General features: G+C 45.6%; 2 protein-coding genes across 2 annotated transcripts; one reads left to right on the top strand and one right to left on the bottom strand.

Moving 5' to 3' along the window:
* Positions 1–4,594: 4,594 nt before the first annotated feature.
* On the top strand, positions 4,595–5,014 carry LOC139051793 (uncharacterized). Its single transcript, XM_070528783.1, has one exon. The coding sequence runs from the start codon at positions 4,595–4,597 to the stop codon at positions 5,012–5,014; it is 420 nt and encodes a 139-aa protein (XP_070384884.1).
* A 3,557-nt stretch (positions 5,015–8,571) lies between these two features.
* LOC139051792 (uncharacterized) lies at positions 8,572–11,763 on the bottom strand. The gene is made up of 3 exons (XM_070528782.1): positions 11,301–11,763; positions 10,453–10,545; positions 8,572–9,968 (listed from the first exon to the last, which is right to left on the bottom strand). The coding sequence occupies exons 1-3, from the start codon at positions 11,761–11,763 to the stop codon at positions 8,728–8,730; spliced, it is 1,797 nt and encodes a 598-aa protein (XP_070384883.1). The 3' UTR covers positions 8,572–8,727.
* Positions 11,764–12,041: the final 278 nt, after the last annotated feature.

Here is a 12,041-nt window from a genome sequence, read left to right as displayed (position 1 = left end):
CTGCTTCAGCTGGAGCAGCTTGTGCATTTTCAGCCGAAAGCGACGCGATTTTACGAGCTTGGCCTCGGGTCAATGCTTGTACTACGCCCTGTCCCAGTTTAAGCCCCCTTTTCACGCAGTAACCGATTTGAACGATTCGAAAAAATGTAAGGGTACTGTAGTGACAGGAATTTGGAAACTGCAGCTTCGGTCACTAGCTCCCCGAATGGTCCACTGATTTTGACTTTGGCCATGGGCAGACACACGCTGTGTTCTTCTTCAACCTGTTTGTTCCATGTTACTTCTCCAATGAAGTCGTCTACCGTCATGTAAGACGGATGGACAATGTCCATCGTGGCGGCACTGTCTCTTAGGACTCGGCATGATTTGCCATTAACTTGCAGGTCGTGAAGATATGGGCTTAAAAGTTTCATATTCGCGTCTTTTTCCTCTACGTAGGAAAAAACTACACTGAGCTTCCCGCAGTTTACAGCTATATGTCCCAGTTTGTGGCATTTATAACAGCGGATCGGACTAAAAGATTTGAATTTTCTTTTCTGCTCTTTTTGTACGGTTTCCCCATTAGTTTTCTCCTCGCTCTTTTCTGCGGGCTTTTCCTCCACGTCTACAGGCTCCGATCGTCTAGTCTGGGAACCCTTTTTAAACGGAAATGGTTTCCGCGGTCCATTTCGACCGTCCCAATTACCATCCTCGGCATTCAACTTTCTACGCGTTGCGTACTCTTCGGCTAATTCAGCCGCCCTTTCCACAGTGCTTACATTTCCTCTGTCTTGCACCCACAGCTTCACAGATGGTAGGATGCTTTTGTAAAACTGCTCTAGACACATGCATTCAATGAACATGTCTCTGCTGTCGTACGCTACCGCGCTTTTCAGCCACTCGTCTAGGTTGGCCTTTAAGCCGTATGCAAACTCCGGATACCCCTCGCTATCTTTCTTGCCTGTGCTCCTGAACCTTTGCCGAAAAGCTTCGGCTGAAAGGCGGTATTTCTCCAGAAGACTGGCCTTGACCTTCGCATAATTATACGCATCTTCCGCACTGAGTCTGGCGATTACCTCTGCAGCTTCACACGGCAACATAAACAGCAACCGCTGTGACCATGTACTCGAACCGAAGTTCATCTTCTCGCAAGTCCTTTCAAAATTTCTTAGGAACAGGCCTATGTCGGTCCCGACCTCAACTGGCTTTAATAGCCTGTCCATGCGGTATGATTCTGCCTCACTTGATCGTCCCAGAGCCCCTTCACTTCTTTGAGACAACTCCAAACGTTTGCTTTCTAGTTCCAGTTGTATTTTTTTTAACTCGCGATCTTTATCCGTTCCGCTCTCTCTCGGTCCCATTCTTCTCTTTCTCTCTCCCGTTTCTGTATTTTTTTTTCAGAAGTTCCAACCCCATTTCAATTTCTTCCTCACTGGCCTCTTCGGACATTACCTCCAGTAATTCCGCTTTTAGAATTTCTTTGCGTACATCTAGGTCCAGTTCCTCACCAACAATCAACAATTCGTCTCTCAGCAGTCTCTTTAACTCCATGATCGCTGCTTTACTGCATTGGTCCTGCTCGATAAATCTAGCTAGGAAAACACAGTCTAGCTAATACTCAACAATCTAGCTTCCCTACTGTTCTAAACAGAACAACCACAAAATGAAGATTAGTCAAAGCAAGAACCAAGCACTCACCGCAGACACAGCACCACGTCGCAAAGTACATCTCACCGCTGTCAGCCAGTTGTTAGGATTGGGGGCTCAACCCCATCGCTCGTAACTCGTTGTCAAGATTGGAGTCCGGCGTGAATTCGAAGGTAGCTGGCCCATACCGTCGTCCAACTTATCCACGCTGAGGACGTTCATGAAGGGAAGGACTGCTTCTCATCGAGAACGAGGAATATCAGTTTATTTACAGTATCTACATCAGTCTAGGATGACTGCTTGAAAAAGTGCACTGAGCAGCCGCGCAATAGCGGTTTATAAACACTCGGTCCCCCCGCGATCAGAAGGTGACGGAAACGTTCGTCCAGTCATCGTAAACAAGCCGCCTCTCTGCGGGACGGCTTACACACACACACTTCCGCACAGGTTCACGGTCCGGAGCCGACGTCAGATGGACTTCGTAGAACTCGGGGCTGTGTCAGGAAAGGTGCCTTTTTTTCCCCGAGCTAACCCCGCAGCGCGGCCGGGTGCCCATTGTCTTGCGTCTTGGACGGCGCGTGGGAAGGAGCTTCGAACTACGTTTCCGCGAGCACTCCCCCACTCGCGGCAGACCAGGGTGGCGGTGGCGGGCTCCGTAACAATAGTTGGTCCGCTGATCGCATTCAGTCAACACGACGACGAGGCTAGAGCGTAACGGTGGCGTTCCGAGAAAGTTGACGCCGCTGTCGCAACTGGCTGGTAGAACTTGCACCTCAGCTGGGCCGTTCTTAACAGCGCCTCCACGTTCTTAACAACACTCACCTCCACTCACACTCACCTCCACTCACCTGCGCTCACACTCAATGGCACTCACTCACACTCACTCACCTCCATTCACACTCACTGGCACTCACTCGCACTCACACTCACGCCTTTGAAATGAGTGCGAGTGAGTGTGAGTGAGTGCACTACTGGGTGAGTGCGCCGACCTATGCTTGAGATGCTTTGAGCTTTTCGATTTGGCCACCTCGACAAGCTCAAGCGTTGCAATTAGAAGTTATTTTGCGTGTCCGCAGCGTGTTCTGCACATCGAAGAGTATAGATATTGCTCTGAAATTTACGACAATAAATGCCTACAAAGCGTAATAAGCAAACCCGCAAGAACGTCTGAATCCACAAGCATGAAGGTCAGACAAATCCGCGTACTAACCATCATTCCCACGGTGGCTGAACGATTGCAGCGCCAGAGTTCCCTCTAGCAATTATGGTAGGAAACTCTATGTTTAGAAATCTATGTACTACATATTTAGTGATAAATTATGGACTAGGCTCGAGCCGACCTCGTCCAAATCGATGGCTTCATAGTGAGCTGATACGGGAACTTGTTGCTCTCAACATGACAACGTGCGTCGTCAACAGTCTTTTGTTCTCGCGTGTCTTTGGGCACACTAAGTCTACTCTCACGGTAAAAATGGAATGTGGTATTGTAGAACGGCAATTTACTAATGCTTTTTAACATTCTCTTTATACTGTCCATTTAAGAATGTGCTTTTATTGCTTAGCTCTATTTTTATACTAAATTCTCGCCTAGTTATACAGGGTGTTTCACGTAACTTGTGCCAAGGATTTAGAAAGATCGGTTAGGCGCAGCTGAATGAAACAAACGACATATAGCGTGTCGTCATGTGGCCTTCCTAAGAGTATCTTTTATATTCCGCTGAAATAGTTAATTAACTAAGATGAATTATTCGAAATGTTTAATGGTCACTTTAGGGCCAAGCGCGTTTCGTTACTTTGTGGCAACGTACGTGCTGCGCGGCTGAGCGGCCACCGGATCACGGACTGCTATTCGGCCCCTCCCCGTGCCGGCAGCAATGCAACCCCCCCCCCTCCTTTGTCCGGCGGCGCCCGCAACACGAAGGACTCCCGCTGTGTTTGGGACGGTTTCCAAAGGAGGGCTGTGTTTCGACCCTGTGCCTTGCAGTTGGTTCCCTTTGTCCTATGCCGACCATAAAACTTTCCCGGCGCACCATTCTGACTGACCGCCAGATCGGCCCGATGCCGCAGCGCGGTTCGAGAAAGCGCCGGCCACCGAGAATGGCGTTATATATATGACCACGGAGGCTACCCAGACACCCTCTCTCTCGACCTTGTTTCATCCTTAGGGGCTGTCTGGGGAATCTGGGGACTGAGGGGTGTTATTTAAGCAGCTTGCAGCTGCTCTGTTGGTCTCTCTCCTGATAACGACGACAACGTGCAAACATTGTATAAAGAATTCTTCGCCGGGAAAGCTCTCCTCGTCTCTGACTCTGCCTGAATTGGGGTCCAGACCTCCTGCCGGCCATACATACCTCGGCACACGCAACAATGAATCTCCCATCACTGAAGCGGTGAACTGTGCATACCCAGCTTGTCGAGATCTGATTCAAGCCTGAGAAGAGGAGCCGCCATTCGCTGATTATCGACCACGATGACATCGCTGAATGGTGGAACCGCTACCTTCTTGACGTGGAACCCTACAGGCAGAAAGCCGAAAGATCTTTTTCCTGGACGAGACATGGGTGACGGTGGGACACACAGGGTCGATCGTATGGACAGACATTGTGGTGCAGAAGCGCGGACGCCTATACGCTCGAGCTAATGGCCTGTCGACGGGTCTGAAACAACCTTCTGGAAAAGGCCAGCGCATGATTGTGACGCACATCGGCATCGAGGATGGCGTCGTCGACCGCTGCTTAGATAGATTCCGTGGCCAAAAAACAGGCAACTACCATGAAGAAATGGACGGCAATCGCGTCGAGGGATGGTTTAATGGCGTTCTGCAGAAGTTGCCCGCTGGTAGCGTCATTGTTTTCAACAATGCACGTTACCATTCCTGGAGAGAAGAGAAATTGCCAATGACAGCTTGGAAGAAGGAAAAAAAATACAGGAGTGGTTCAAAAGCAAAAACGTCACCTACAGAAAAAGGATGGTTAGAAAGCAGCTGCATGAGCTGGTAGCATCTGTAAAGCCACGCTTTCTGAGCTACATCGTCGACAATGCAGCTGAAAGGGCCGGTTGCATTGTACTCAGGCTGCCACCGTACCACCGCGAATTTAGTCCTATCGCGCTCGCGTGGGCAAAGGTGAAAGATGGGATTGCTGCGGACAACAGAGACTTCAAGCTACCCATGGTCGAAGACGTCTTGAGAGAAAAAATCAAACACGTAACGGCAGAAGACTGGAGGAAGAACATTCGCCACGTGATGGACCTGGAGGCAAAGTTCAGGCTTGATACGTCTGGAAGTGACCGCATCCAACCCATCATCATCCAAGTGGGTGAAGATGACAGTGAAGAAAGCGACTGCGACTGCAAGCTGTCCGGCATTGGGCCACGCGATGAAGCATAACAGCTTCTTATTAACGAAAGAACAGCCCTTATTAGGGCTACCAGAATTTTGCCGGCGGGTTCGCAGTAGCCAAGCATTCTCCTGTGACCCCTCAAATAAGTAAGCAGTTCATTTGGTGACTTATTTCTTTTATTGGAAGTCCAATTCTGAAAAAAGCAACGTCCTACACAGATCGTGCTCAATATAAGAATTGGCTGGAAACGTGCTGAAATGCTGGAAATTCTGAATGCAAATGCAGTTATTAACCCTGCATAACTATGTGGGGCCCAAAATGCTCATTCGCGCAGCCACTGTCCAGCTTCACACAAAAAAACAGTAGTCAACGTGAAAGTGACAGCAACTCCTAGCAGCCTGCGCGCCAAAGCACATTGTGCTTTGCGTGCAGTTGTGCTGCCCCTATTGTTTTTTTCAGCCCGTTGAGATTAACAATGCCAATGTCAGAAGGCCCAAAATATTCTTATGGGCAGCCACCTACGAGCATGACGGACCCTGTGCTGGAATAACAGTCGTCGGGCACGCTTCAAAGGCACCTTCAGCATCTCCACTTCAAAGTGCAGCCATGTCGTAGCCATTGTAGGTGAAACAGCAGTAGTGAATGCGAAATTTACCGCCACTGTTGGCAGCTTGCATGCAAACACACATTCATATGGTGGCATTGTTTATTTTGGCTACATGACCCAGGCAAGTAATGCGAATAAGAGAACAATTATCAAACATAATTAGCTTAGTGAGGCCCAAAATACTCATTCGGGTAACTATTAATAGCACTAGTTGGGGGCACGCTTGAAAGGCATCATTAGCAGTCAGCACGTCAAAGTGCAATCAAACCCACATGAAAATGAGGTGGGAATTTCCAGCTGGAAAATCACTTTCCAGCCTGTTTTCTAGCTGGAAACAGCTCCCCAAGCTGGAAATTTTCCATATCTAGCTAGAAATGTCATTTCCCAGCTGGAAGTTTTCCATTTCCAGTTGGGAAGTTGCTATTTCCAACTGGAAGTTTTCCAGTTTCAGCTGGGAAGTCTTATTTCCAGCTGGAGATTTTCCAGTTTCAGCTGGGAAGTTTTATGCCCAGCTGGAAATTTTCTAGTTCCAGTTGGGAAGTCATATGTCCAGTTGGAAATTTTCCAGTTCCAGTTGGAATAAGTTATGTCGAGCTGAAAGTTCTACAGTTCCAGTGGACAAAAGTAATTTCAGCTGCATAAAGGCTGTTCTACATAACTTCCTTGAATGTGCTGCTGTAGTTAAATATTTAAAAGCAGATCATGCCAAAAAAAAGCAGAATGCATGCCAAACACATAAGGTTTGGCATGCATTCATAAAGCTTGTAAATTTGCTTATGTGACTACATGAAAATTAGAAGTGCGTTATCATTGCATGCATTCTATGATACACAATATGGAGTAAATGCAGATCAATATACTTCCAGATGAATAAACTCGCCTATAGTTATGTCCTAAGTACATTAGAGTGCTGCTTGTAGCCACATTGAATGTCAAACAGCAAATTTATTAGCTCAAGAACCGCGACAACAGTAATGTAGTGTGCGGCAAATACATATGTAATCTGTGCAAGAAAACATTCACATGCATTTTGCTTTAAAAGGCGCGTAATGGAAAGCAAGTGTAAAGCATATGTTGGCCATATGAAAAAACAATCAACCTGCAGGCATATGAAAGAGAAATTACCAAGTGATCAATAGGGAAAATTAAATTAGGTTCTACATTCAAATGTATTGCTCAGCCCCTAATATTATTCTGGCCAGATAACATATGTCTGCATAACATTATATTCATGCGTGCCAGATCATGTGGTGTTATCACTACTAAAATGAGAATATACAAGTGTAATTTCATAACAATGTTTTATTGAATTGAATTTGCACTTTTTTCTCCTTCTTGCACGCAAGGTGAAAGGCTGAAGGCTACATTGCCTTACAAATGCCTCTACTACTGTTACAGCATGGCATACAAGCCAATGAGGACAATTATGAAAAATATCGTAGTATACAGCTTTAATTATTGAACAACTCACATATAGCAAAAAAGGTTCTGACAAATCGTGGCATCTTACAAACAGACACACAAATGTATATATGCATATATATATATACACAAAGAGAAAGAACAGATTTTCAATACGTGATGCAACATCACAGAGCAAGAATATTATGAGAGGTGTGCGAGTGGTGGCGCCTCACTGTGCTGAGGGTGCGCCAAGAACTTGCGTGTGTTTTGGCCATCCTCCGAGGGGCAGCACTAAATGTTCGGGGCCGCCAGCTCACTCTAAAGGGTGAAGCCACATCGACATAATATTACTGTTCGTATTCGTTGCACGCAGTTGTGAGCACTTCTGTGCGTTGAGCTGGTATAAGTGCGCTGCTTTTGCACAATTTCTTGCAGTGTGAATTGTTTTGTGAACCTGTTAACCCATTTCTTTCTCACCATGACAATCTAAACAAGTGCATATGAAACCAAACCAATCAACTACCAAACAAGTACGAGCGAGAGCTGACGAGAGCAGAAAATAATACGAAACGACTGGTCATAACAATACTGTTATGAATTTAAGGATACCCTTCTAGCTGTGCAATAGAAAGAAAAGAAGAAAAAAGCTTTTGCCGATGTATGCCAATCTGAGCAGCTCGTATGTTGGGCAGGGAAGCTGTATAAGCGAATTCTCAAACTTTCTGGTGCAAGTCCTATGGCTCCTATCCCTGTTCGAAATATACGACACTTTCCAAACGCTCTACTATATATCATGCAATTCCTTCACTACACCTGAACCTTTTTGGATTGTTTGTGTGGGAGCTTTAATTATACAGGTAGCTAAGCTGTTGCTCTTTATTTTTAAAGGGGACTGAATCGATTTTTAAGGACCTAGTTTTTTATGGTGCAACGCAAAGCTCACCCTCGGTAGTGTTTACATCTGCTGCGGTTACTTCCAAAAGTGCATGGATGTTTAGTAAGGAGAATTTTTCGATCTGAGCAGCCCCTAAAAAATTAAGAGCCCCTCTTCCAGCAATGCTGAGAAGTGAGAGTGATGTTGATAGTCCGCCTCGGAAACTGTTAAAGCCACCCATTGTTCTGCTTTCACAGGAGTGAGTGTAACTGTCGTAACTACCTACATTTTGACCTTTTCAACCACTCTTGGAAATAAAAAACTGGTGCAACAAGTACATGCCATCGTACAGACATTTATTTGCACCATGTTTTTCCTCAAGTACACGCCTGTCATGATTGGCTGACCCCCATCGTTGTTCTGTCGATAGACGAGCCAAGCCGACTCATCAAAAACGAAGGCAGTGCCACTTTTCTGATCACTACAAATGAAGGCTTATCTGCACATTGTAAGTTAGGACAAACTTATAATAATAAAAGGTATACTGCATTACAATACTAATAAAAAGACCAGGAACCGCATACACTAGGAGAAGGTCAAGTGTGGACCTCTTATGCAGCTTCATGTTTTCACCGCGTGGACCGCTAAAAGTCACTTTTTGCTACTTAGTGATGAACTATATAAATCCACATTTAATGAAAAAAACATGGCTCGTTTTAGCCACTACAAGAGGGAATCATTTTATCAGCAGGGTTATCTTGATTCATGTACTGAGCAGTTGTCTGTCCCTTTAACCTTTGTCTGTTTAAGATTTTGGAACGATAACACAGCACAATAGTACTTGGAGTGCTGTTTATCAATCAGGAATTGTCTTCCTATGACCACTCATAACTATTTATCAGATTACAAAATAATTCTTCACTGCCAAAAGCAAAGTATATGCAAGGGCGGGCATGCTCATCAATCTCAAACAGCCTTTCATATTGTTGCTTTGCAATGTTTATGTGTTCAGTTGGCATCAAAGCATTGACTGAGTACACATTTGACATTATGCAGAACCGTTCAGTAGAGCCATGTCTACAACAAAATATTCTTTTCACCTTAGCATAGGTACCATCAGCCAAGATAACGGCTGTGCTATTTATTCCCATGTGTCTAATATACTTCTCTGAAGTAATGATGGCACCGCTCACATTTATTCTCTTATACTCCACTGCTTCAAATCCAAGCAATGCTGAGTGAGCACGGAGAAAACTGTTGGAGACGGCTTCACCATTTCCCAAAGGAACAATTTTGCCAACTATTTTTTTAGACTTCGCTTCTATTAATGACAATGCATAGTCCGTCGCCAATGCCTTTAGGGCAAACAAACTGCTGTGAAGCAGCAACCGTGTAGCAATTTGGAGGGCTACTCCATTAGAAGAACTCACAAGTCGCAGCAGCTTGCCCATGTTCACTTCAAAACTGAAACATGAGTGTGCCCATAAAGGGCCAAAGAGGACCACCGACTTTGGGATGTGAAGGAGCTGGTGCACGTTATAGGTCATGTTCTTCTGACCGTAAAGAAACTCGACACCAACTACAAACTCTGTGAGAAATCGGGCACTGTGCTCTATGTCTAACAGTGACACCGAATCTTTCAAAAGGAGAAACATTCCTTTTACAAGGAGACCCCAATGTTCAAGATACTTCTTTGGCAGTACATTACTGAGGCACGGCATGCTGTAGTACAGCAGCCAATATTGCCATTCAGATGCTTTCCAGTACTTTCGTACTGTCAGTGCCCTTGGCTGACGGCTGATGCACTCAGGCATGTTGATTGAGAGAAGTCTTTCATTAATGACTTTCATTGTAGAAGGACTTCCGCAATAATAGTCCATTCCACACTCTGACAACCATAACTCTGTTATTTGCCTGCTAACACCAAGCAACACACAGTGCATGTAGTCAGGGCACCAGGACCACACAGGGCTAAATCCAGGCAGGTTGATTAAAGGAGAAGGGCCTTTTACACCCTTCACCGTGGAGCCAGTGTGGCAGGCAGCTGTCATGTCTGCCACTAGCTCTTCATCTGTGCGGTCAGGATGAGGCTCGCTTAAGCAGTACTTGACTGTACCTGCATTGCAGAAAAAGAAGTGACAAGGTGACATTCACATCCAGTACTGACCGTGTGCCAGCACGTAGTTCAACAAAATTAAGAACAGTGTTTTTAACCCACAGTTAACCTAACTGCTTCATAAAAGTAAAAATGCCAATTTTTAGTGATTAGTGATTTTACTCTGCACAAGACAAGAGACGAAGCTATAAATATAATGACAAGCAAGTGGCACTGGTGTATCATGATAGTAATCTGATTATATGTAAATACATGAGATTCATAAAACGATGATTCTTCTGGCTACTGCCAGTTCACATTCTACTGAGTTCTGGGCGCTTTTATACACCTGCTAGCGTGTGAAACTTATTGAGCTTCACAATCGTACTGCACTGCTGGGTTAAAGTTGAGTTGAACTTCAGATAAACAATGAATCTGCCGATGACACATGTGAATGCTATAATAACGAGGAAGACAAAATATACACTTCTTGTATGAAACTTACCATCTACATTGTTGCCTGGATGGTAGCACCAGCTGCAGCCGAAGTAGCCGTTAAACTGCATCATGTGCTGCATTGCTGCTCTTGCGGGTGAATCTGCACAGCAGCAGATGCAGAACACCTGCAAAACGAACAATTACATAGACAAGCATCAATATATATATATATATCTAGACAAGACATATATGGCAATTGCACATCAAGGACTCTTACTTTTGAGCATATCTGCGTGTCGTTGAATGTCCAAGTTATGCCACTTGCGTTGAGCTTCTGCAGCTGAATGACAAACGCTTCCAGCAGCAGCGTCATGTTTGGATGTTCATTTCCATACCACAGTAGCGGCATCATTACGTTCTTCCAACGCAGTAATGGTGGCAGTTCATTAAGGGTTATTTGAACTGGCCATATGCTGTATTTCGATGAATTGAAGACGGGGCTGCCATCACAATTTACAGTCACTGTCAAGTCGTGTGCAGCCATGCCAACTTTCTCCCGCGTCACTCGGTACTGCGAGCCGTCTGTAATGTCACTCATTGAAGTGCTTCCAGAACTTTTATGCAGGCTATCCATCACTGCAGTACCAGCTGTTTTGCTAGAAAGCACGAACTCCAGTTGCTTTGCGATAGGCAGGCTCACGAAAAAACTGCCCGAACGTACGAGGTCACGTCCAACATATTTTGAATGGCACAATTGGCACTCAGCTTCAAGTCTTCGTCGTTCTTCTAAACTACCCTTCGTTTCTCCAAGCGACAGCTTGCAATGTGGGCAGTAAAAGTGAAACACGATATCTGTGATATCGACACCACAGAGCTTCTTAAATAAATATTTGCTCTCAGGGAACGCCTTTTTGCCTAAAAGGTTGTTGAAAAATTTCTGGATGGCCTCGATTACCGTCCACGAGAGGCCGTACTTGACAGCGACGTCCAAGAGCATCATGTAGGCATCGCCCCGGGTCAGTGTCCCGTCATCATTGAACGGTTCAGCTAAATCTGCGTAAAAGGTATCATTACTCTCCGAGGACACATTCTCAGATGCATAGCTGTCCTGAGGCGGTGTACTTGGTGATGTGGCACCATCGTCCATTCGGAATGACGCAGAATCGTGCAAATTTTCGTCGCAGTCATCACTAAAACTAAAGATTTCCGGTGATGTGCCATCATCGTCCATTTCTTCCTCGCAGTCGTCACTAAAAACTTCTGGAGATGACAGTTCGCGCTCCTCGCCATGCTGATCGTGCCGAGGGTGCAACGAACTCCCCGGTGAAGGTGCGGGTTGAGGAATGCGATCTTTCGCCCGTGTATGAAGAGGCGACATGGGTTGCGAAGCATTGCACGATGAATTGTGAAGGCGCCATTTCGTTGTCTTCGGTATGGAATCACTTGATCCGGGATCCAAATATGTCTTTCGTCTCTTCGGTGGACCCATCGTATACACAATCTGTGCCGAAACGTGCGAGACTGAAAACACTGCAAAAATATCTCCACTCGCGATGCTAGCGTGATATTACTACTAGCCCTTAAACGACCGCACCAACAGCACTGCTTTGTAGAATAGATACAGTATGGCCATGGTGGCTAGAGCGTACTACTAGT

The sequence above is a fragment of the Dermacentor albipictus genome, unplaced genomic scaffold (assembly GCF_038994185.2).
Source record: "Dermacentor albipictus isolate Rhodes 1998 colony unplaced genomic scaffold, USDA_Dalb.pri_finalv2 scaffold_14, whole genome shotgun sequence".
Classification (NCBI taxonomy): domain Eukaryota; kingdom Metazoa; phylum Arthropoda; class Arachnida; order Ixodida; family Ixodidae; genus Dermacentor; species Dermacentor albipictus.
Note: the sequence above shows the minus strand (reverse complement) of the source record. Positions and strands in the feature narration are given on the sequence as shown.

Coding starts and splice junctions, on each gene's coding strand:
- LOC139051793 (XM_070528783.1), top strand. CDS start 4,595: ATGGTTAGAAAGCAGCTGCATGAGCTGGTAGCATCTGTAAAGCCACGC.
- LOC139051792 (XM_070528782.1), bottom strand. CDS start 11,763: ATGTCGCCTCTTCATACACGGGCGAAAGATCGCATTCCTCAACCCGCA. Junction 10,546..11,300: donor ATTTTTCAACAACCTTTTAG/GCAAAAAGGCGT, acceptor GCTGCTGTGCAG/ATTCACCCGCAAGAGCAGCA. Junction 9,969..10,452: donor TCCAGGCAACAATGTAGATG/GTAAGTTTCATA, acceptor TCTGCAATGCAG/GTACAGTCAAGTACTGCTTA.